Here is a 26,540-nt window from a genome sequence, read left to right on the forward strand (position 1 = left end):
AATCTAATATTAGTCTTTCATTATAGGTAGCCAGTGAGTGTGTGTCACTCTGGCAGCGTGCTGGAATAGCAAACGAGTTAGAGAGGGTCAGCTGCATGTGAATATCTGCATCTGGAGTGGATTCATCTGCTCATTCACATGCTGATGCGTTTGCATATATTTGCATTAAAGGAACATACCAGTATTTGAATCCATATAGGACATGATTATACACTGCCAACCATGTTCCAAAGCATACCATAGATTTTATTATGTGTATTTTCCTGCCCTGAAGGCAACAAATGGTTTTCAATCATCACAGAATGACTGAAGGTTGAAAATAAACTTGCCTATAACTCACGGTATACCGTACTGTTTAATAAACAGCATACTTGCTTTTATTTCTATCAAATGATAGGGTACACATTGCTTGGTAACACAGTAGCAAATAGAGAATGTTTTCAAAGGTCTTGGAGTGAATACTACATGTAAAAGTTGTGTGGTGAGAAGCCAAGACATCCAGGAATGCTGCCCTTGAATTATTTTCTAATAAAACCCTTAATGATTTCTCTTCACTTTCAAATCTCTGCAAGTTCATTTCATACCATTTCAAAATCAGCATCCACCAATGTTCTGCCTGCAGGTAGGAAGAATGCACGCTATGAAAAGTAATCAGTAAAGCGTTCTTAATTTGTCAAAATTTGAATCTAAATCTTGCACACACAAAAACAGAGCATTGACAGACTCATAAGTAATTGTTATAGTTGGTAAAAGTGGCCTTTTAACAGTGTCCACAGTGTCCAAAGATCTTAAGTCAAAAGTTTAGGAGCCTTAACCTCAAAAGCAGTTTCCTTTAGTTATAAGCTATGAGCTGCTGAGGGAAGATCAATTTACCACCACTTGAAATATGATTTCATGTGATTTTATGAATGACCAAATGGATGAGGTTCACTAGTAGCTGACATCACCACCTATTCCCTTTACATGTGAGTAATATTCCATCCCATTCTCTGGTTTTTGGCACACAGTCACCCCAAGACCTTGTTTTCAAATTGCTTCCCTCCTGTCTGTTTTTTCCCCCTGCTACTGTGCTGGGGCTGTGCTTACAAAAAAAAAAAAAGTGTGCCCCTCTAATAAGCTGCCTGTGGGCATTCCAGCACATGAGAGCAGCTGAGGGATGAGGCAGTTTCAGAATGCAAAGTTGAAAAGTAAGTCAAGTGGTAAGGGGGGTTTGGTGGGGGGAGGGGAAGGGAGGGGAGGGGAGGGGAGGGGAGGGGAGGGGAGGGGAGGGGAGGGGAGGGGAGGGGGTTGCAGGGTCACACAGCTGTGTGATGAGCTCAGTTGGACCTGGCCTGGCAGGTTGGAGATGTTTGTCAGACTGTTTCTATGGGACTATAAGGCAGAACACCATGACAGAAACATGGATGATGAGCAATCTCTTTTCTATAATTCCAAAACGTGTTCAATTCACAAGTTCAGCTGTTTTTTTCCCTCCGCTTTCATTTGGCAGGTTGTTTAACTTCAGACATGGCATCTATTTTACTCAAAGCACTTGAGGTATCCACTCTTGGCTGGACAGACTCGTCTCAAGATCCACTCGGCTCCTTCTTGTCTAAGTGATATTCGTCTAGCCGGTGCTTCTGCCAAATCGTCCAGCCCTCTCTGGGTTTTGGAGTGGTCCTCAACGGAGAAACCTGCAAAAGTGACTTGTCGCTGCAGCTCACCGGCCTCACTTGGCATTTACTTTAGGTCACCCAATGCAAAGCACAGCCACGAATTTCATATTTCATGGCGCCAACCTATACTTAGACCAAATTTTTTGGTGTCAGGGTCCATAATTGGAAGCTAAAGTCATATAGTATCCCCCCATCTCACTTCTCTTCTGGCCTCTTAGTGTCAAGCTAGCTGATATCTCATAAAACTTGTCTTTAAAACCTGATGGGCTCATAAAAGCTTAGCTAACCTGTTTAGATGGATACTTTAGCCTATGGCCTTCACACCTTATTTAAGACTGACACTTTACTCGCCTCACCCTGAAGAGGGGTGTTGACTCATCAGTTGCCTCTGTGCAACATAAACACCCTTAACACCACACAGATGTGAGAAATTCATAGTAGTAGGGAATCATTCATCCCGGAATGAGACTTTGGCTGTCGCTAAGGTGTTTTCAAAGTGTTTATATGCTTCTTTGAAAATGAAGATTTACTGTATTAGTGTTCTGGGGCATGATCCAGCCAATTTATTTTGTGTGTGCTTGCAAATTTCGGGCACGTGATTTGCTTAAATCATTAGCATGCAGTGCAGCTTTGTCTCATTACGAAAGGGGCACTGCTCTGAACTTACCCCTATGTGGACACGTGCGTGTGTGTGTGTGTGTTTGTGCCTGTGTGAATAAATTATGCAGTCCTAGCCATACTCCAAGTCGCACTCTCTCTCAGAGTGAGCAAGTGCCTTTGAATCAATGGATCTGGATTACGGGCCTTAACTTCAAAGATCATCTCTTTCTTCGTGGAGGACGCAGCTGTCAGTCAGAGGCTCCCTCATTCCTTTCTTCCCAGAGAACAACTAGAAAAGTTATCAGCAATTGAGGTGAAGAAACTTATCAAAGAGTCTATCATCCATTTAGATTTTTAGCCATGTGCATACAGTGGAACATGCCATGTCAGTGTTGTCTTTGCATGTTCTGATTCTTTTTTTAACTTAGTGTATGAGGACAGATGTCTGTTGGATTTTAATTGGGTTACTAGATTGGATTTGGTGCAACTCATTAGATTTAGTTAAATGAATCTTGTAAAATGGGTCTTCTTAGAATATATGTTAGACTCTAAGTTCAGTGATTGCAGTGAATGAGCCTCTCCAGAAATGATGCTACATTATTCTGCTGTGTTATGCATTATACCATGATATATGCGTACTTGTTTTTCCACTAAAATGAAGGATACCAGACATGGAAGAATGGTACCAAACAATTTTTTTCTAATGGAGACAAAAACTTTTCGAACTGTGTTGCATCTATTTCAGATGGACAGCGACTATGACCTCATGACTGTCCTCATGTCTGTCTTTCACTCTGAGTTAGAGCAGCTGCCATCCGCCTCAGCTGAATAATTGATATATTTCCAGACTACACCAAGCAGCCATCTTTTTATTTATTTATTTTTTTTGCTTGTATGTTTTGGCCATCCAGCTGGCCCTGCCGCAACATTGCCTCCAGCCATTTCTCCGGTCCGTAAAGTCCCAAGTTAGCCCCTTTCTCTTATAGCATCGAAGCCACGGACCATATATTAGAAAGTTTTGGTTCCTCTTGTGTAGAAAAGGTCACACCTGTTTCCTTCTAAACACCAGTAATACATCCACACGGTACAACGCGCAGAAACAAAAGTGCCTTAGATCAGTTCCGGTGCGTTCTCTTTGGAAGCGAAGCCATAAAACTTGTGAAAAGGCAGGACAGAAGGCATTAACAGCGTTTCACTCAAATGTAGACAGCTGCAAGATGATTCCTCACATGCACCTGTACTTTGGCAATCCCTCAAACAGAGGAAAGAAAGAGAATAAGTATTTAAAATGCAATGACTTACGAGGAAGACTATTTGTAGCATGTGTCCTTGGAATAATAAAGCAAATTGGGTTGAACTTGAGGGGGTTGACGGGGTAGGGGGTGGCAGGCTTTATATGTGCTGGTGCAAACGGGGCTTTTGAATTACTAAAGGGTATTTGTCTATGGGGACAAAAAGATAGCTGAAGAAGTGCTTCTTTTCTTCATTTCCTGTGAGCTGTGTTTTTCTAGTTTAGGGCCTTCTGTGGCTCCCTTCAGGGCAGAGCTGTTTCTTCATTTCTCACAGTAGGAAAACCAGAGATGAATGGTACACCAGGGGCCAGCCATGCTGGACAGCCCGTAGGAGGGAGCAGCTCTACGGGCGTTGCTTCTTTCCCTTGCTAATCAGAGCTCCACGCTCCCCAGTCACGCCACCACCATGGCCTCGGCAGGCATCCCAGATGATGGGCTCTTAGGCACCCCAAGGAACCCCATATGGGCTGCTTTGGAGTCTGAAAGTTATGGATAGACACACGGGTAGACATGCACACATACATTCACACACAGCTCAACACAGCAACAGCCCCTATCTAGAAGAGGGGTTTTTAGCTGGCAAGGCGCCACTGTCGGTGCATCAGTCACAGGAGGACATGGGTGAAGTCAGAGCCTGACAAATCCAGGGTATTATCAGGCCTTTGTCCAGCCTGCAGCTGTCACTTACCAGGCTAGTGGGAGAGGATGAGGGGGACAGAAGGGAATTCATGACCTATCCCTGTAACCACAGAGGAGGACTGAGGCATTCACAGATGAAACATATGGGAAGAAAACGACAGAAATGCTCGAGTGGAGAAGAGGAAAAAAAAGGGAAGATATTTTTAAGAAGATGGAAAAGAGAGTAAAGTAGAAAGAGAAAGACTTACTGGAAGAAGGCCATATGCTTCAAATGCTTCCATTTCATTGCTGCAGAATCATGGCAGATCGGCCGATATATGCTGATTTCCTCTGAAGACTAAAAAAAATGTTTTATCTTTGTCCCTCTCCCCTTCAAAAATGACCAGCGGTAATGCAGATCTAATCTGCTTCTATCATCGCGGTAGGTCCCAAAGGCTGTCCATCTCCCCAAAAAGCCTCATCTCTCTGTCTTTGAAATAAATGAAAGTCCACAGGGCAATGGAATAAAGATGAGCTAAGCCTTTGACTTGATGCAAGATTGCCGAAGGGCCCAAACTTAAGAAGCCTGCCCCATCATCTGCTGCATGGAGATACTGAGGCCAGAGCAAGAAACCACATAATCTGATAGAATTTCAATCAACAGTGATCAGATAAGTAATAACAGACTGTCTGATTTTTAAGTCACACGGAAACCCTGTCAGTTCAGCCTTTTTTGCCTTTAGTTAGAAATGAACAAGTCTGTGACAACTCTGAGTTTCTGTCAAACTTCATCCATTGATTTTTTTTTTCCTTTGGTATTATAGCACTCCCTTGCTCTCATTCTGATTGGCTAGAACTGACCCCCCGACCTTTTGCTTGCTCACATGACCCATGTTACACTCTTAGTGATTGGATTACTCCTTTATTGGCCAGTGGCAGTGTTTATAGGACATACCGAGACTCAACGAGGCTTTGATCCACCAACAGCAGCGAACGGGGGGACGGTGGCATAGTTTGCATCCTCGGCCTGTGCCTTGTGGTGTGTAAGACATCTGCCAAATCCTCCTGGATCAAAGGATGACTATTACACAGACAGGCGTCCACATACCCCCAACTGCAGCTTTAAAGGGCGCATGACCCCTGTCAACAGGTCAGGTTTAAAAACACAGGTGGGAACGGAGTCACACATATGTATGCACATTGACACATGGGCTTCCACCTCTTCTGTGTTCATGTAGCACTAGCAGAGGTGCTCTTGAAGTTGTGATATTGTTAAGTGTATAGAAAACCAAACAGCAGTATTTGTTTGCAAAGCTGCATTCATCACCAGTGTTATAAGCTTGTGGCTTACATTTTTGTCCCCCCATGGTATTCTCCTACTTTAAATAGTTCTCATAATGCTGTGTATTACAGAGTGAAGGAAATGGAGCAGCAGCAGAAAGAGGAGATCACTAGAGGGTCTGTTGTTGAGATGGGCTTGTTTGACCTGACTCTGCATGTTTGTGAATTCACAAGTTCACCTTTCTCAATAAGCCTTTAGAGTAAGCTTTCATCCAAGCTGTAAATACAAGTGTCTGCTAGAGTGAGGAGAAGACAGGCAGGGAATAGGAGGGAGTGACAGTGTTTGTCAGTGTCTTTGTGTTTCTACATCTTTGTGTTGCAATCTGTGTCATTCGGGCGTGTTTTGCAGGCCAACCCAAGAGGCCAAGCGCTGATATTTCAGCCTGGGAACACAGTGATGAATTTTCAGAAATCTCATTATACGAAACCGAATGAAGATGCTGGCTGTGAAAATGCTGTGGCATATGAATACTTTATCTCCCTCTTGTTTTTTAATTACTTTATATGCGGTATCCAATTTTCCACTGACTCAGAGAACTTTCGGGAAAAAAAACAACCATGTGACTGAGCCCCGGCCAGCTCATATGATCATGATGCAGACAGCCTGCTTGCGTGTACCCATGAGTACACATACACAACCTGTGACCTTTTTCCCTTATGCACAAACACATGGCTTATAGCAAACTGATGAGCAGTTCTCATTCATATTCCTGGCTGGGATGACACATTCATACTAATTTCTGAGGTAGTTTGACATAAATTGCCACCAGTTTTCCCACCAATCTTTCCTCACAGATCTTGTTCTTTTTGCCCATTACAGACATTGATGTATTCAGAGGGGAATTTATAAGCAGTGACACCTGATGCATCAGCCACGATCATGCTGACTAATTATGCATTGAGGTGCCCAAGCATTGGGGAGCTCTTAGAGAAGGCAGCTAAATCTATCTTCTTTATGTGCAGAGACAGGCCCGCTGTCGGCTGCAGAGAGCAGGCAGCCTCTGATGGCGTATCCTCCAATTCTTGCTCTTCTCAAACATTTCGCTTTCTAGTTCTTTTTTCTTTCTGAGCGTATGAATATATTTACACTGGAGAATTCCACAGAGCGCTTTCCAAGAATCCCATCAACTTGGTACCCCCCATGGTGGGTGGAGGACCAAGAGGAGAAGCCCCTCCAGATAATCTAGATATTGCACAGGCCTCCTTTGAACTGCCGTGACAAATTCACCCCTCGTTATATATCCCACCCCCAACTCCACTCCCAGCCCCTTCTCGATGCAATTTTCCATTTGTAGCGCCTTGAAAAATATATTGAAGTGCCTCGCTGCTAGTTTTTTAATTTGCTGGAGATCTTGTCTCCGTTGATCTTCTCCCATTCCCGCTCCCCCACCGCCTCATTCACCACGCTCTGAAGCAAGATCTCGGGGTAATATACAGCCACCCCTCTTCCTCAGATTGATGTGTTACTGGGTGCTAGAAGGCCAATAGGTCTTATTGTATACTGAGTGTATATGGACTCAAGTAGTCTTGTTTACAGCCTGGGTTGTGGCCCTTTTTCCTGGGTCCCCAGCTGGTTCCCGCAGCCCTCCACCCCCCACCCCTCGGTTCCTGAAACCCCAATGGTGCATGTTTGAGATGCTGATGCTAGCACTGACCCCCCCCCCCCCCCCCCCCCACCCCCCGGAGGGTCATAGAGAAAATTTACGAGGTTGTTTGTTTTGAGCCGGCCCGCTCTTCTCTTTGACCGGCCTAAGGGATTAAGCTAATTGCACGCACTGGACTTCTAAGCTCTATCTTTGTTCTTTTTTCCACTCTTTACATTTTTTGTCATTTGTCTCTTTCTTGACTAGCAGGTATGATGACATGTACTGTTTTACAATGCATGTTTTAGCTGGCGTATATTTGGAAAGCAGGAGGTGAATTCATTCAGTATTGCAGGTGTGTTTTATTTTTTCCTCTCAGTAGCATGCTGTGTGTGTAAATGTGTGTGTGTACGTTGTAGCTAAGAAACACACTTGCTTTCACACATCTTTTGGGAAGCCTGTAAACCTGTAGGTGTAGTGGTGTATTTTGAACAGATGAAACCCAACAGATGGACTCAGTGTGCATATGGAGCACTCTATCTGAAGCTCATAATTCTTACATACAACTGTTATGTGCTACTTCTGCAATTAAAGCCAATAAACACTCATTGTGTATTAAAATATATTAAATTGAAGAGAAAGCTGTTTTTTATGAGCCTTTAAGTGTTGTCAGTTTCAGTCAAAACAAAATCCAAGACGCTTAGTTAATGCAGCTTTGTTGTTTATTATGTCATTTCATTTTTTTTTAAATTTTGAACAACTCATATACTATTTAAGCAACCTCATGCAAATATAAAGAGAACATTTATTTAGTAATGAACAGTAATAGAGAGACTTCATAATCACCCCACAAACCTAAAACCATAAGCCATCTCACACTCCAGCGAGCCACTTAATTGCCCACATCCACATAAAAGGCCTAATGTACGCTCCCTGCACTCCTGTCCACATAAAGCTATAGGAATCAAATGGAGTATAACTAATACAATTGATTTTGATCGGGCTGTACCAAGAACACGAACGCCGATGTCTCGCCAAGTGCAACTCAGGGGCATGCACCGGGGGGATCGGTGCATCCTTTATGAGCTGCTATTTATTGTGCTTTTAATGAAGCTTGATTGGCAGCGTGTCCTGGTGCCCATTATCATCAGAAGGATGTGCTCATTCTAATCTGCAATTATCGCCATAATTGCACCCAGAATCCTCCAGGCCCCAAATAAGCAATCACTTCCAGCGCTGGCGTGCCACCTGTAAGTGCTACTCAGGGAGGACACAAACAACGACAGGGTGACAGGTCCTCGTGTCAAGTGTCCATTTTTAAAATGTTTTCTGGCTTCGTCTGCCCTCGCTCCTCGTTTCATTTTCCAACTTCCTTCGTCCTGGCTGACATTGTTTCTTTCTTTTTTTTCTCTCACATGCTCTTGATTAGCCGTTCCCTTTTTTTTTCACTCAGAACACTCCTTCTACCTTTATCTCCTTTTTTTTTTTTGTTGCTTCGCTCACCCTATCCATCCCACTCCCTACATCCCTGAGCGCCCATCCCCTCCCAAGCACAAATTCTTAACCTTTGGTCACTTCCATCCCTGCGGTATGCATAAATGCAGGCCTATTATCAAGCCAGTTGTCTCATCATAATTATGCGTTTTGTCATGTGCTGCCTCTGTAGCTGGTGATAAAAGGAGAGCCTGATTAAGCTGAGGGAAGGCTATTGATTCCTATTGACAGGCCCCTCAAAGCCCTTTAATGAAGGGGATGTAAATGAGGGTTTTCCACAGTGTTTAATGACTGCGCACCATAAAAGGCCAACATTCTCCTGCAGTCTAAAAGGGACATGCATCACTCACAATGGTGCACGAGGGACACTTTCAGTTATAGGGATGTTATAGGGATGTTCAGGAAGAAAGAAGAGTGGGAAGAAAAAGCATGAAGGGACGTCAGCTAGGTATGCAAGAGGGAATCATGACTGTCAGATCAAGGGATCCTCGACACAATTTAGAGGGGTGTTAGGGTGGTCAAGTGAATCATCAAATATGAAAAAGCATCTGTAAGAAGATGCTAGTTAGAGTAATGTACCAGGTGTTTTTGAGCGAGGAGAGGGACGGGTGATGGAAAATGAATCACCAGCTACAGTATCTGTATTTAAAACAGCTCATTTGTCTTTCGCTATCTCTCTCTCTTTCTCCCAGCAGTCAGATGGCTCCCAGTAACCACGACCGGATACAGAGGCTGAGGCACGAGTTCCAGCAGGCCAGGCAGGAGGAGGACATCGAGGACCATCAGCACCCCTACAGTTTAGAGCAGTCCTGGGTGAGTGTCCGATACAGAGCCACGCTTCATCAGAGCAGCGCTGAGCTGCACAGACCCACAAATGGTATAATACCTGAGACTTAACGCTCCAAAGGTAATTCCCATTAATGCACCACTGGACGCTCACACTGGTCATCTCCAAAGCTACCAGATACCTAATGGATTCCTGACACTCAGTTCTGGCAGAATCTTGTTTCTTTACTTGCAATGTGACCTGATTTCTGTATGTGGGCAACTTTCTATTTTAAGAGGAAATACCATTTGTCATGATGGTTATCACTCAAATTACCCAGTTTATGTGATTCGATGTGCATTGGATTGAGATGGTATAATACATTTGACTATTTCCAATTGATGTAAGTGATACAAATACATAAATATAATTTGTTCCCTACAATCATTCCCAGGAGAATACATTGTATTATACATATCTTTAAGACGTAAGAGAGACTGCAGATTGTAATAAAGGAATAGTAATTCCTGCACTGAGGGACTAACAGTCATAATGATCAACTTGTGAAATGAATAAGTGATAAAACACAGTATAAATCCCAGAGATTAGTCCTAACTGGTTCTGTCTGTGCTTTAACAGCATCATCCTGTTAGACAGTGAGACCTGGACTAATGCCAAACTGTCTGACTCATGTCCTTAAAATTTTAGGCTTCAGTCCCAACTCCTGCCAAATTTCTTTGACTAATTTTTAATTTCTGGGGCCAACCTTTGACCTGGAACTAATTGCTTATTACACATCATAGTCTGTGCTATTCCTGTCTTGGTAATATGACACACTCTCGGCTGGAAGGAGGAGAGGAGACGAAGGAGGCAAACATTTGATGACAAGTGACAATTTAAGACTTTGAGGCAAAGTAAGGGGAGAGAGAAATTGAAGACAAAGAGAAACACTGTTCATTTTCATTTCTCATTAGACTTGATTAAACGGATTTTTAAATTAAAAAAAAAGAATTAAATTAAAATTTGAGAAAAGTTTTCTTTAAGCCGTCTTTCCTCTCCTATGATTGATCTGTAACGACAATGGGATTTACTCATAATTGGAAAAATGTAATCAAGTTAATTCCTTTGTTAATTCAACCAGACTTGATGGATCTCATATTCCTCCTTTGCTACGCATGAAAAGTTTAGCTGTGCCTGGAAGTTTAAGTACAGAAAGCTTGTGTGTGCCATGCCTTTTAACAGTTTCCATACAACCTGTCATATCACTGATGATCTTAACATGTGCTTAATTAGACATCAGACATCCTATTACTTAAAAATATGATCAAACTCTTAACAGGGACGGTTCAGAGGTCAAACATTTGTATAGTCTGTGGTGTAATAGCTCGAGACAGACGTGACCTTTCTGACCTAGTTGAAGAGAAAAGGCGACTAATTGTTGAGTCGAGCAATTTTCCAAATTATGGGTCATAACGTCAGACCTTGAAAGGTAAAATATTTGGCATCCAATTTTCCCAACAATTATCAGTGTCACTTTGTCAGTTGAACTAGTTTGGAGTGCTGGTGTGCTGGGCAGGGATCTTCTGCTGTTATTCTTACCGTCTAAATGAGTTTGGGTTAGCCAGAACAGCACACTTCCCGTCATGTTTTACATACAGAGGAAGGCTGGCTTTATTTGCTCTGGATTTGCTTCACTGTTAGTCCAACTGATTGTTGAAAAAAAAACAAAAAAGCCCAGTGAAAGCGGTCATCTTTCTCCGCTTGTTTTCTCAGTGTCTCTCCTTCTTCCCGTCCCTCGCTGTCGAAACGAGACGCTAACTGTTTGTTCAGCGCTAAGCGGCCTCCGTCTTTCTCTTTGAGACTCAGAGCTCCTAATTGCTTGTGATTGTTGACATTGTTGAGCATATCCTCGCTACTCCACTGGTAATAAGATACAGGGCCAGCCCCTGAGTATTGAAGTCTATTTTATTAGTCGTCTTTCATGTTATTTTAGTCCTGCGTAGAAGGATTCACAATGGCAGAGCTTGTTAGGAAAGATACAGGCGTACCCATGTTATGTGCTGACACTGATTAGAAGAACTCAAGGGAAATGCTGTCTTAGTGTCATCTAAAAGCAAAATGGCTCTATTTGAGGTGTATGGGGCAAGCAGTTTGATATGGAACAAAAGAGGAGGGAAATGTGCAGAGAAAAGAAAGAGGGACAAATGCACGTGACACATTTGTCATTGGATTTGTTTGTGAAAAGAAGAAAAGAGAAAAGTCTTCAAAGATATTCATGAACAGACTGGGCCCAGAGGTAAAAATAAAATACATCAGAGTCTTTACTGTATATTTTTAGTCTGATTATGAAACAGAAAAGTCGACACAACTTTCAGAAAATTGACCTGAACTTGTTGCATTCCACAGCGAGTAGGTGGAAGCATGACGTCAACAGCACTTTCAGAAAATGTTCTGACCCGCGCTGAAAAACATAACCTTGTGACTGCACTGCATTCCAACTTATTAAGACAACTTTATGTGCAGAAATGGATATATTTTTCTCTTTTACAGTGGATTTTCTCTCCGTGTCGTTGCTCAATGTTGTCCACTGTGATGAAAGCCAAACCTCTGCAACCTCTGCTTTTTTTTTTTTGTAAATCAAAACAGGCAGCGAATAGAAGCGGGAAAAGGCACAGCGATGCTTGAGAAGGCAGTTAAATGCCTGCCACATCAAAGTCTGCAGAGCTGCACTTTGATGCACGTTGTCCCTGAGTACTCAAGGTTGCATGGTAATGGCTTCCACACAGATTCTACACGCCAGAACAGAGGCAGCTGCTGTGGAGCTCCTCAGAGTGTGATATAATATTTATACAATAAACTGTTTAAAACAAACAGCACCACCTGAGATTTACTCAATCACATATCCTGATGGCCTTTTGGTAGCTGTTGAGATGCTCTCCATTATATCACATGATCTTCATCAGCAGATGGAGTCTACCGAGGGTTCATGGTAATGTAGATGTTAACGTTTTTTCTCTTTTTTTAGCACTTTAAGGCAAATTTATTTGTATAGAACATTTAAAAAACAAAGAAATTCAAGGTGCTTCACATAAAACATTAAATGCATTAAGACAGAATGTACAAGCAACACATGGCGTGATAAAAAGAGACATTTAAATAGTGTTAATTGGAAATAAAATTAAACTAAAATAAAATGAGAGATAAAAACAGGAGAATAAAAATCTACAGTGCAGTATGAGATATTAACTCTAAAATTATGATTTAATAAAAAAGCAGTCGCACACAGAAAAATCTTCAGCCGTGATTTAAAAGAACCGCAAGTTGGAACAGACCTGCAGTCTTCCGGGAGTCTTCTGCGACTTCTTCTCCATGTTGGCTTAAAAGTTGAGTTTCAAAGTTAATTCCTGTCCTTGCAAACAGAAGATGAAAAAAACAGTCTTACCTCATTCTGTATCTTTTCTGGATCTCCAATCATATTCCATGATGCAGCCAACCCAGTTGTAATGGAAATGTTGATGTTCAAATTTCCAAATATATGACATGATGCTCCAGAGCAGCTACTAAATGGACCTAGAGTTCATATCGTTACACTGTATGTATTCATTGTGTCTGTGGTCACCTTCTATGATCACAGGTCAAACCAACCGTCCATCTGTATGACCAGCACTGCATCTTCTTCTACTCATTCCCTCTTTAGAGGTGTTTCACTTTTAGGGTAGAAATGTCACAGAAAATGATGGTCATAATGAGGAACAGGTAGAGAAAGAGCACATGGGGCAGCAGGAGGTGTGAGGCTCCCTCTCTGTGGGTCTGACCCTGGTTCGTCTCTGGGGGTATTTGAGACTGAGTTCAGGTATGTCTGCTGCGAGCGCCCGTAATGACAACGCTGAGGTCAGTCCTCGAACCCCGGCTCCTCCTTAATGGAATAATGACCAGGACATGAGAAGCCCTGTCTATCACGTAGCCCCCAAGCCAACACTTACAATTAGAGCTGGCATGTTTTCTCTCCCTCCCTCCCTGCTGCTCTGTTAGAGGGGATTTCCAGATGTTCATCATAAAGCGCTATGTATTTTCCAAAGAGTTGCCTTTTTCTCTCTCTTTCTCTCTCTCTCACTCTCTGTCTGCGGCAATAAAATCAATTTGTGCTGTTGGGCTGGAGCTCCAATGAGCATGACCACACAGAGGAGTGTGAGCGCCATGCTGGTACTCTGGATCAAACGCACCAACAGCAGCTTGTAAAGCCCACATTTATGTGAATTCTTTTGATTTTATTATCATGCTATCTGCCGCTACCAGGACACGTGTGTCTGTAACCATTTGTTATGTTTATGCAAACTCGGGCTACTCTCAATGTGCTGCTCTCATTTAGGGGAGTACTAAAATTACGTACAGCTAACTCTTTCCTATGTGATCATGTGAAGAATAAGCCTCTTTTAGCTGCAGTCACTTGACTTCCAAGGAGCTAAGGGTCAGAGTTAAAGACAACACAGCTCTGTGCCATGACAGTGAAGAAGAAGCCCCCCGGCTGCTACCAAGCAGAGCTGTACATTCACTTCTGGAGCAGCACTGAGATGAACATTTCAATTATAGGATGATTAGTAAGGATTATAATGAATCCCCTTTGAAATTTGCATATACATTCTCAGAAATACTGTGACATAGCAAATATTTTGCAATTTTAAAACCGAATGCAACCTCAAAGAAGAGAACATAGAAAGCAGCAGGGAAATCCTTTCACCACTCTATCTATACAACTCAGAGAGCTGAGAGGTTTCTCTTTCTGATGCATCTCAGACTTTTGTACTCGTGTATACTGGAGTCCTCTTGCTACTATTACATCAGTTATGTAGATTATAATCTTCTTCAAGCTTCCTCTCAACTGTGTTAGTGCTAGTTGTCATGGCTGCATGGGTCATGTCAAGACAAATGAATGTATAAAGCATACTTAAAACAGCAGCAGTTTGACCAAAGTGCTGAACAATCAAAAATATAAAAGCAACACAGCAAAAAATACAGAAATGAGTGTAGTAAACAAAAAACTAAGACAAGTCTTATACTGAGTTAAAAAACAAATAATAAAAAAACAGGCAGTGAGTGGGACAGCAGAGGTAACTCAATTCAGAGTTTGGGGGCTCCAACTGAAAAGGCCCAGTCTCCCCCGCTCTGTGCTTCAACTTTGATCCTGGCACAACTAGAAGCAACTGATCAGCAGACCTGAGTGTCCTTGATGTACATGTGGTTGTAAAGATCAGAGAGATAAGTTGGAGCCCATTTGTAGGCAAAGAGTCAAATTTTAAAATCAATCCTAACACATATAGGGAGCCAGTGAAGGGAGGCCAGCATGGGGGGAGATGTGCTCTCACTTGCCTGAAAGCGAGGCCTGGCTAACACCAATATAAAAAACATTGCAGTAGTCAAGCCAGGATGAGATAAAAGCTAGTAGAACTCTTTCTAAAATCATTCAAAGACAGACAGGATCATGCTCTTCACTGTTGTGCAAGTGGCAAGTATGTTTATCGCTTGCATGATTAAGACTTCACTACATATTTGAACGAACACCACACAATTACCACACAAACACTAACTTAAACCTCAAACACTCTGAGTTGTGGGTGCGAGATGGATTTTTGTTCATAGCGAGCACAATGTTGTTGCTCTGTTCAGCCTTGCAGCCAAAATCACAGATAAAACACACATCAGCACTCACGACTGTGCACAGATGTTCTCGTGTCTACACATCCTGCGTTTTTACTGAGCTGAATTCACTTAGAAACCATATCTGTACATAGATAAGATAGAGAACAGGGGGAGGTGGGGGTTGGTGGAGAGAACAAAACGATTACACTTCTCTTATGTAGGCGTGATAATATTTCTCAGCACTATTACCCCACACGGATATCCGCACTGCAGAAAAAAATGCCAAGACTTGGTTTCTGCTTTGCGTGCGTGCCGTGGAGTCCTTAAGCAATACTGAGATAACCAACCGGCCCTCCCATCCACCATGATTTCCAGGGCCAGGCACCGGAGGAAAACAGCAGACCACACTGCCTGCTTTCAGATGGATTCTCCGCCTGGAGCTACGCACCCCGGCGACCACAAATGAACCGGGCTTGTTTATAATAAATTGGCGGAATTGGGTCGGCGCATAGACCAACTCGGCTTTTTTTTTTTTGTCAGGAAGTGGTGTTTCACTACCATTCTCTCACTTTCTTCTCATTCTGTCTGCCCATTAGCAGCTCAAATGATTTCCATATGTCTGTTTGTGTACAAGCTTCTCCCTCTCTACAAACTGTTCCCCTATGTGGTCTATGAACATAGCATCATGAGATGCGTGGGCGCTGAAGCCACATGTTATTACTGACCCATCACAGCAACATGCTTTGAAATATCCAAAAAGGTCGGTGACCAGCTCTGAACCCAGAAATATTACACCTCAGCTTGTCTTGCTTGTGTTTTGAACTTTTTGCAAGAGTTCCCTTTCCAGCTGCTTTCCTAGTTCCAGATTTTTTTTTGATGGCTGCAAATAATTTTCATAATTACCCCCTCTCTCCCCCCTTTCCATCTCCCTCTTCCCAACTCACTGTCTGTGAACGCACTCATGTTTAAACAGGTGGAGAAGTCATTTTTTTTCTCCTCCTCCTCCTCCATGCTTTGTCTGACACTTTGTCTAACACCACCAAGGAAGCGAGGGAGAGATAAAAGCGTGCCGTATCGACATCATTTTTCACATTATTGGATAAAAACGAACACGGACGTCTCTTTGATTCGATTTCAACAAATGTCATGTTTTATATGGCATTGTTTTCCAGGCCTAACATGGAATAATCTGATTCTCCTCTCCTGCCTAATGCCATTACACTGACTGATTTTCTCTCCTGGCTATTTCTCATGCATTTCTGTTGGCATGGCGTCATCCACCTTAAAAACCCTTCAGTTTTTTTAAAACCGAAGCGTCGAGCGCCTCCGGATTCCTCGCCGCTTCCTTTCAGATCGCATTAAAAAGTCGTCAGTGTGCGTGACTAATTATTTTCTCACCACCGCAGTCAAATAATTTCTCTTCTTTCCGTACAGTTCATCTGATACTCGTTTATATGCTCTACACTGTCTAACTCTGAGTTGGGGTAGGGGGGGAAAGAGGGGGAAATGTGTTGTTGCAGCGAAACCTGAAACATATGAGTCCAATTCAGTTCACCCACGTGGAAAACTGTTATGTTTTTAGGACTTGGAGAGCTTGAGAAAGGACATGGTATTGACGCTGAGTGAAACATAATTGTACTGTTATTGCAGCTGTCCAAGTGAGGAGGAAAGCAGCCATTTCAAGAACACAAGATGGTTCCAACTTGATGTTTTTGCTGACAGCCTTTCCATCCACCGACGCACCTTTACCCCCCATCAATCCATCCTGTCACTCACTATCCCCACCCTTCCTTTCACCACCAACTGCCTCTATGAACACCAACATCTAGAAAATCTCTCTAAACTGTCAAACACTGATTATTTAAAGATTTTTGTAAAGTTTGTTTTTAATTCGGTTAGCTGGTAAACCAGTACAAATAATTTCCATCTTAAAAATGTCTAACCACAAGCCCACCTGCTTAACAAAATCACCATCCGAGCCTTATGAAAAGTGACACTTGGTCAAGCCGCGCTCGCAACACCTCAACTCGTCTCCGTTTAATTAGCTTGTCATGTTCTTTCATCAGCCAGCTCGTTAGCAGTGGGCCTGGTGTTGAGGGAGATGATATCTCCATGTCAACCCCTCTGATGATCAGACAACACACACACACACACATAAACACTGGCGCAGGTTCCCGCTGTGTCTTCAAGTCACGTGCAAATCTGTGAAATGAAGCATACACAACACTGATCTATATCTTATGTCTTCAACACACTGGTGGTACTTACTTTGTTGGCAGATATACAACACATTAGGAAATTGCAGATATATTTGCTATTTTTAACACACAACAACATTCTCATACACACAAACTGGAGCAGTGTGTTTATAGAAAAAAAAAGAAGGAAAATAGAGTTGTTAGCGTGTGCTATGATACAGCTGAACAGACAAATACAGCTCCATCAGCATAAAGTCATTAACAGAAAGTGGCTAATACACAGTTTGATTGTAATGAGAAATACATTCAAAATCCTGCTTCAGGCCAAAGTCTTTGAAATATACTGTAAATCAAATAAGAGCAAATCACAAGTCATAACCACATGATCTAAAACTGCACTGTGTTTTTTCAGCTATATTAAATTATTATAATGTATTTGTCTGTCACAATAATTACGTTATCGACTTATCATACAAAAACCTAATTATCAACATCATCATGTCTATATAGGGACTTATCATATGATACATGGCCATGACCTTGATCATTTATTTACCTCAATACTGCCATACTTCACATGTACCGTTTTCTTAGAATATATTATTGCATTATTATGCTATTATATTATTATATCAGTGGTATAAAATGATCCTCACATGACGATAATATCGTTTATCGCCATTATTTCTGAAACAATATATTGTCTAGTAAAAGTGGTTATAAACCTATTTGTTGCATCATCAGCATAGTTATCCAAGCCATCTTACATACTTTTTGGCTGTATAAAGAAAAAGAATCAAAAGCATGAACAATCATCAGGGGACTTTCTGCCCACTGGCACAGGTGCGTTTTCATTTGCATTGCAATCATGGAATCACACCCACTAACTACCTGTTCCCCGAGGACAGCCCAACACACAGGAGGCATCACACTGTCATCCAACCTGCTGTGCTGAGGGAATTATAATCCATCATCTGAGTGTGTGTACGTGTGCGTATATGAGTGTGTACATTTTCTCCGCTTTGGTTGGCAGGTAAATTCTATGTCCAAAGACAGAAAACATCCACTATTTCTGTGCTGTGTGTATTGACTGGTGTCATTTGGTGAACGTTACAGGCCAACAATGGGACGGAGACAGCGAGCGGACGCCATTCGGTAACGGTGGAGACTCAAGTCCAGAAACAGCAGCAAGACGACAGAGATGGTTTCCAACAAGCACAGAGACAGTACAGCTCCCTTCCACGGTGAGACACTCCTCCACTTCCTATCCTTTTTTTGTATTCCGTCTGTCTGCCTCGTCTGTTTGTGCCCCGCGCCTCTCTGTGACTTATCACGTTCTCCTTGCCCTTTCTCAACCTCTTCATTTGACTTTCTTTTTTTTCCGATTTCCATCAATTTCCTCTCCTCATATTTGTGCCTTTGCTCCTTTTTCTTCAGCGTATCTCTTCTGGCTTCCCCTCAAAGTCAATCACCACAAAGACACTTTTAACTCATCTCCAGACATTTAAATGATTCTTAGCAAAAAAAACTCTTTGAATGAAATCATTTAATGTGATCGCTTAGAATTATTTGACTGATATTCAACTTCATTAAGTCAATATTGACCCCGAAGAAGTGGTGACTTTGCCACAGACATCACTCCCGCTCTCCAAAAGCTCTCATATCGTGTTTTTAAAAGGAATCCTCTCTCTCTCTCTTTTTTGCCGATCTCTCGGCTCGAGTTCAGAGCTACAACCTCTTCATCTTCTCCTTCCTCCTGTTTCGATCTTTTTGCATATTTGTCAAAGAGACGCCAATAAAGCTTACCATATCTTACATCTCGAGGCCTCGGGGGGGGTGAGAAGAGTTTAGTATCAGTATTTGCATTTCCTGCCATCTCTCCGTGAAGTATCTTTACCAATCCCTCTGAAGCGCTCTAATCTCACTGTCGTCAATGCAAATTGCTGGTGGAAAAATTGCCACTTTTGAAGCTTTTACAACCTGAAAGAGAAAACGCTCTATTTCTACAATTTGACTGACACACGGATTGAAAATGAGTAACAATAAACGTTATTCCCCCCCCCTGTTAAGTATTTCCACTCTGAAAACAATCCGGTGTGAGTTTTTCATCTTATTAAATGTACATTATGTTCTCAAATGTTGGGAGGGGAAGTTGGAGTGAAGTCTTGATTTATTTAAGTTTAGCTTCTTTGCCAATTTAAACAGCGACAGAGCACTTAATGTGTGTAAGTACATGTGTGTGTGTATGTGTGTGTGTGTGTGTGTGGTCTCGTTCGTTTTCTTGGCCGGTGTAACTCTTGCTCTCTTGCGATTTCGGCCTCTCTCTTTCTCTCTGCACAAACAGCAATCATTTCTTCATAGCCATCCTCCTCCTTTTTTTTCCTCCTCCGTCTCCGAACAGTCACAGTCGGGTCGATTAAAACATGTTCCTGTCTCTCGCTATGGATTTGTGGTACACGTGGACGCATAATCAATGCGGTCTGTATAAGCCAGGGCCGATCTATGGATTCCCTTTCATAGGTGTTATCTGTCGGCATCTCATGTGATGTGACAGTTGCCTCCGAGCTTCAGTGGAGTTGCTTCTCTTGGGAAAAGTTGGTCTGCGAGGCCCCAAAAAAAAAAGAAAAGGCAGAGGCGGGAACGGCCTTAGATATGCATTCCACTCATAATCTCATAGCGTCTTTTTTGCAAACAGTCGCATGAGCTCAGGCTTGACGTTTGACCCCGGCTAAGTCTATTTTAGAGCTTGTGTCTCGCCACGGCTCCTCATTAAAGAGCTAAAGTCTTACATCCCCCAGATTAATAACCACAATTCCCTCTAACTCCAACCACCTCTCTTTTGGAAGCCCTTCATCCTTTTTCTTCTCTTCCAAAAAAACAGGAAGCCCTGAGCAGCCATCCGTTCAGCAAAAAAAGGGGACATTCCCCCTCAATAAAAATAAAAAAAAAAACCTTCTCAAAGAGCTTCCAGAAGAAGCCATGGTAGCTGGTTATCTGATGACGGCCAGGCTAAGCTCACTGTCTGGGATGTGAGGATTGGTGGAGCACTAATGAAGGCTTGTTTTTCGGAGCGGGATTAGCAGTGACAGGCAGTGGAGGGTGAGGGAGGGGCGGGCGGGGGGGGGGGGGGCGAGTGTGTTAGCAGGAAAGACAGACCGCTGATTAGCCCGAAAGAGACACACACACATGAATGCGGTCCAGATAAGGTTCTTAACAGCGGCCTGAGTGAAGCACCAGTAGCTCGCCCCTCTACTCATGCAGCTCTCACATTCCTCAGCCTAAACAACAGAGTTCCACACCATAAAGAAAACATTATTCCAAGTTTGTAGACAATTTATTTGTACAATATAGCAATGATTGTTCCTCTGCCCATTGCTTGCATTTTGGTTTTTTTTCCTCCAATCATGTGTGTGTGTGTGTGTGTGTGTGTGTGTGTGTGTGTGTGTGTGTGTGTGTGTGTGTGTGTGTGTGTGTGTGTGTGTGTGAGCTTTCTCTTCCTTCTCATAAACTCTGATTCTTCCCAGCTGTTTTAAAGAAACACACAGCGGCCACAAATTTTTCCTCCGCGAGCCAACTTCCTGGCTTTGTTTGTTATGTTCTGTCATTCTAAATTTACCCCACTCTTTTTTGGCATGATGTATTTTTCCCATCCCCTCCCTCCGTAAATGTAACTAATCTACTTTGTGACATATTCTGGCGCAGGAGTAAGAGGTGATAAGAGAACTAGTTCCCCTGGCGCATCAATCACAAAATACATTCCTGTGGAACAATGCCATCTTTGCTCTCTCTTCTCACCCCCCCCACCCAAACTCTCCCCCTATCTGCTTTAGAAAACTAAAAAAGGTGATTGTGGAGTTGAGGATGGGCCCGCCTCATGCAACAGGCATCCCAGTTTTCCTAAACAAGCCGGCTCCCTCGCGAGCGGTCCTGGCTGCTCCGTAAGCCAAGCCGGTGGTGTAAATGCGTGGCGGTTCGCCCAGACAGCAAAACCCAGATACGGAGCATGTGGTGGGGGTTCTCTCTGCAGTCTGTCCCTACATCTGCTCCCGACGCCAATTACTACTCGTATTTACACACGAGCTAACACGGCACGCACACGCACAAGATAATGTGCTTGTGGTGTGCGAGTACAGCACATAGACATGAGTTCACACATGTCCGCGCGTGCATACATGTAAAGGAAAAAGCTTACACGTACTCACATTTCGGCGCCATGTGCCTCTTCAGCGCTTCCCCCTCCCCTTAGATAGTCTTGACCACAAGGGCTTCAATTAGCAGAGCTGGAATGGTGGGAGTCGCATTAGAATTACTTGGAAAAAATTATACACAAAGATAGTGATAGAAAAAATATATTAAACATGTTAGAGTGTGAATAAAATGGCAAGTACTGTAGTAGTAATACAATGAAAATGCTCTAATATTATATTACCATGCAATTACTGTACGACCCTCACATTTGATTATACCTGTTAATATCACCACAGCAACGCCAGGCACGTATGATCAAAACATGTCAATCTTTTATTATATTCTCTATAATAACCTTGTTAAGTGTTTTCATACACTGTGTGATAAAGGGCAACAGTAGGTCTTGCGTGGACTTATAGACCAGAATTATATCCGTGTTATTGAATAGGAGAGTCACATACTGCTAGGAGCCTCCTTTGTTTGAGTTTGGATGGTTGGTTTTATTTTGAAATACTTTCTTCTTGTGTGGGTTAGGGTTAGGGTTATCTTTACTTCCTATAGTTTCCCCACTTTGGTTTATTACCCCATGTGTCTCACCTGTGTATTATTTCACTCACCTGTGTCCCATTTGTAATTAAGTTCAGCTTTCTGTCTGTACTGCCTGCATCAGTTGTCATCTTTGTGTTTCAGCTCTTTTTTGGGGGTTTTGCCACCACATCCAGTGTAAAGGATGTGGTTTGTGTGTGTGTGTGTGTGTGTGTGTGTGTGTGTGTGTGTGTGTGTGTGTGTGTGTGGTTTTCTGCTTTGCTCTTTGCATTGGATCCACCTGCCACATCAGGGCTATTCAATTAAAATTCACTAAGGTCCAATTTGTTATTTTTCAGTAGCATCTGTGTCTAGTGGCTAGATTGTAGACTGTCAAATAAATACAGTACAATTCATTTATTAGTATTCACACTGAACTGAACTCATATCAAATAAAGATGGCATTTCAAAATAAAGTGCATTATAGAAACGTTGATTGTGCTTCATAAATAAAGGGCTCAGTTTGAGAAAAAATAAAAAAGTTTTTTTAAGTTTAACTTAAACCATAAACTTTTTTCGCTGTGTGTATCTCACTGACAGTCGAGTCTCTCAGCATGTCCAAATGCACGGATTTGATCATAAGAAGTTTGGCTATGCACAGTGGTCTGTGAGTTTCTGAGGGCCACGCCACTTTTACTGTAATAGCTGGAGAAGCTGCACCCATTAAAATAGAAACGCTCAGAAAATATTTAGAAATCCTCAATATTTCATCAGATAGGATGGCATATGGGTCTAGATCCACAGTTGTGACAAGGAGACTCCTGCTGTGCAATCACCATGTTTATGTTTATTCATTCATACACAGCAGTGATCGCAGTGAGCAGAAGGTTCACAGTGCAGACGACTGAGTTAGAGTCTGTCTTTAACTTCCTCTACATTTTCTTCACCATCAACAATCTCCTCTGCCTGAGAGACTTTAAGAAACACAAGCAGCCAGTCACAATTCTTGCGGTCCCCATGTGTCAACTTTATAACCGCTGCAGCCTTGAAGGGCTTTGTTACTTCTGACAAGTCATTTTCCCTCCGTCATGTAACATTTCAGCACCAACAGAATCAAAAAATCAGATCCATTTACCTTATATTAAGTTCCTAGTTTAAAAACACAAAAAAAAACAACAGTTTGTCAGAAACACGAGCGCTTTGAGCAGTAAGTAGCCCTATTCTGTCTTTTGTTCCTCTCAGCCTCTCTGGAACGAGAGCCGGCCAGATAAGAAACGCAGGCACTGGGGCCTAAAAGCATGCTCCTGTTTCCCTCTGCAGCAGCCTTGTGCGCTGTGAACTCCAAAAGCCTTTTAAAGCACACAGCGGGTCAGTGAGGTGTGAATGGGAATTCTCTTAGCACCCCTGATGTAAAAGACACTGTCACAAGTCTTCCATCACACGTCGGCCTTAATGGATCCTAATAATGGAGGAGCAGACTTAACACTTTAGCCAAAAGACCTGGCAGTTCCCGATGACGGCTTTTCCAGGGCCAATTTCTGGAAAGGGGAGTGTGTGTGTGTGTGTGTGTGTGTGTTTTGTTTTGTTTTTGTTGTATGAGGGGTAATGTGTGTCTGTATAGGCCATCCTGTCAGTGTCTGGGGGGGGCTGGCAAGGAGGATCGAGGACAAGTAGAAGGCGGTTAACGCCGTGAGGCCTGCCATTACCTCGTCTGTGCTGTAAGTGCACCCGTCTGCAACCCCCCCCCCCACCTAAAAAAAAGGAGTTAAATGGATGAAAGCAGCTATTTTTCTCAAGGAGGTTTTAACATTTGTGTTTGTTTACAATGTGGAACTAATAGTGCTGTGGGCTGTGTTCAGGCTTCCTCCATTTGTTTCCTGTCTCTTTCATGTCTCACTCTTTATATCTCAGGATTCAGTGTAATCATGCAGCAGGCTATGACACGTCCCTTCTTTCCTTTCCACTCTCGTCGCTTTCAGTATTTTAGCTCCACAACGCCGCCACCATTACTACCACCACGTCCCCTTTTTCATCTGACAAAATGTGAAAATGGCCACGCTCTCTGCTGAAGTGCAGTTTCTTTTGAATCCACCTTCAATAGTGCTGACCCAAGGGCCGCCGCAGAAGAAAGCAATCTTTTCTGAGCCGAGTTAACTGCTATTCTCTCTTTCTCTCTTTAGATTAGGCTCCTTTTTTTTTTCTTAAGGTGACTGGAGCACGATTGACCTCTTTGCCTGTCTCTGTGTGTTTAGGCAACCTCGCAAGAACCCCAGCACGGCTTCAGAAGACTCATGGGACAAGGTGTACCTGCCAGGAGAGAGCTTCCAGGCTCCTAAGGAAAACCCTCGCCATTCCGGAAGCCAAGGATCAAGAAACGGCTACTTGGGAACGTCCAGTTTTAACGCCCGCGTCCTCTTAGAGACTCAGGAGCTGCTCAGGCAGGAGCAGAGGCGCAGAGAGCAGGAGGCCAACAAGGGAAGACCGCTCCCTACAATCGAAACCCCAAGCAGCAGCAGCACCTCCACCTCCACTTACGACCACACTCAGGCTCCCAGCTCCGCCCCGGTTCAGCCCCCACCTCAATCCAAGGGCCCCTACAGACAGGACGTACCCCCGTCTCCTTCCCAGCTCGCCAAGCTGAGCCGGCTTCACGGTTCAGAGAAAGGAAGGCTGTTTTACTCCTGAGAGAGTGACGAGGAGCCGGAGAGAGGATTTCTGTGAGAGATTAACAGGGAAATACATAAAGAAAGTCTGTTTTTTAAGAAAATGCTGAGATACAAAGATTTTTATGGGATTTGTTGATATAAAATGTTAATATTTAAAAAGAAAAAAAGATTTTTAACGATATGAATCATGATCCATTTGTTTTTAGCTTTATCAAAAAGGAAAGGTTTGAGATGTTTATTATTTAGCATCTATGTGTATAAGTGCCTTCAATTCTATTGATTGTTCTCATATTATAAGCAGCAACCCCCTTTTTTAGTTTTTTTGCTCCTGATGTGCAGCTCTGACCCCTCCGTCTGATACATTCCACACAGCAGACATCACAGCAGAAGGCCAAACATTTTCAGGCCAGTGCTGCATCATCGACACATCTGCCAGAGTCTGACCTAAACATCATGAGCCTTGAGCACAAGACACGACCCACGCATGTTTGTTTTGGGACAATTTTGCTATTCGTTGGGACTTTGTCAAGCACTATGTGTTCATATGAGAGAGTGTGTGTGTGTGTGTGTGTGTGTGTATGTGTATGTGTGAGAGCATGCAGGAGAGTGTGGAGTTTAAGCAGCTTGTGTGAACTGTGGAGTCAGAGCTCGGGGGTTTTTGGGCCTGACCGCTCACCCCCCCTCACCCCTCCAACCCCTCCTTTCTTTCAGTTCAGAGAAGCATCCCTTTCAGTTCCAGATCCTCAGAGTGTGCATCATCCTTCCCAAACCCTCTCTTGTATTCAATATGATAATCCTAAATTCTCTCTTCCCCTCTGCTGGCTGCTTTATCTGCATTTTTTCTCTCTCTCTCTCTCTCTTCACATTGTCACCCTCACCATACAGCATACAGCACACTATGGAGCAAAACAGCTTTAGATCTCCTTTGTTCCTGCCCTGTCCCGCCCATCAGGGGAATCCAGCAGTATAAACGGGGTCAGGTCTGGGTTATTAATTATTGTACCTCATTAAAAATGAATGGATTCTTTTGTTGTGTGTGTATGTTTGTTGTCATGTGTGGCATAGAGGAGGAGGAAGAAACAGCGACCTTGCCGGCGAGGCTCTGGCCCCCGGCCCCCCGGCCCCGGCCTCGCCTACAGTGATTTGGCTGTAAGCGAAGCCCGCTGGCCCCTAGGTGCCTGAGCTGCTCCTTTGCTGAATATTTCATCAGGGTGGTTACATGGGGAAGGGTATCAGCTCTGCTCTGTGTGGGACTGTCTATCCATGGCTCCCATACAATAGAGCTGATTTTGTTTTCCTCTGATGATTATGTCCATTGATAGAAAACCACTCTGGAGCTGTTCAATCAATAATTAGTGGTGCATTTTTTAAAAGTGTGTATGTGGGCGTGTGTGTGTGTGTGTTCTACTTCCATCCTCATGAGAAAGAGAGTTTGAAATGAGAGTGAGGGGCTTTTTTTTTGCAACGGAAGGCTTTATTTAAAGGGCAAGTGGAGGAGTAGTTTAGATTTTAGGGTTAAATGAGTTCATTTGAGTCAAAGTGTTAATGAAACATGATGCACACTCGCTTTATGACTGAGATGCTGTGCTTATCCGTCTAGTGAATGTAAGGCAACAGTTAGCTTAGCTTAGCACAAAGAACACAATAGAACAATAGAAATGTCAAACTATTCCTTTAAGGTTCAAATTTGTTAAAGGAGAGGAGGAACTAACACATTAACAACATGAAATGACCCACATTTAATCTTCCACTGTTAGGTCTTTACCAATGAATGATGTTTTCTTCCATCTCAGCATCCAGGGAATTTATTATTGAGCCATATAAAGTCCTGGGTTTAAGATTAAAACTGGAATTAAGATCATGGTTATTATTAGACTTAGGCTGTAGGTTAGGTGTAGGATCTAGAGGAATATTATGAATGAGAGTCTATGAAAGGTTTTATACGTAAGAAGAAAAAAAGAGGCTGGTCTCTGTGTC

The 26,540-nt window shown here is 42.9% G+C and overlaps 1 protein-coding gene across 2 annotated transcripts in view; it reads left to right on the forward strand.

Moving 5' to 3' along the window:
* Positions 1–26,284, forward strand: part of LOC128382231 (partitioning defective 3 homolog) — a 349,665-nt gene extending 323,381 nt beyond the window's left edge. For both annotated transcript variants that reach the window (XM_053342215.1, XM_053342216.1), the window contains exons 22-24: positions 9,276–9,396; positions 18,301–18,428; positions 24,150–26,284. In XM_053342215.1, coding sequence (XP_053198190.1) covers positions 9,276–9,396; positions 18,301–18,428; positions 24,150–24,582 — 682 coding nt within the window. In that variant the 3' untranslated portion in view covers positions 24,583–26,284. The remainder of the gene's footprint in view (positions 1–9,275; positions 9,397–18,300; positions 18,429–24,149) is intronic.
* Positions 26,285–26,540: the final 256 nt, after the last annotated feature.

Source organism: Scomber japonicus, chromosome 21 (genome assembly GCF_027409825.1).
Source record: "Scomber japonicus isolate fScoJap1 chromosome 21, fScoJap1.pri, whole genome shotgun sequence".
Taxonomy (NCBI): domain Eukaryota; kingdom Metazoa; phylum Chordata; class Actinopteri; order Scombriformes; family Scombridae; genus Scomber; species Scomber japonicus.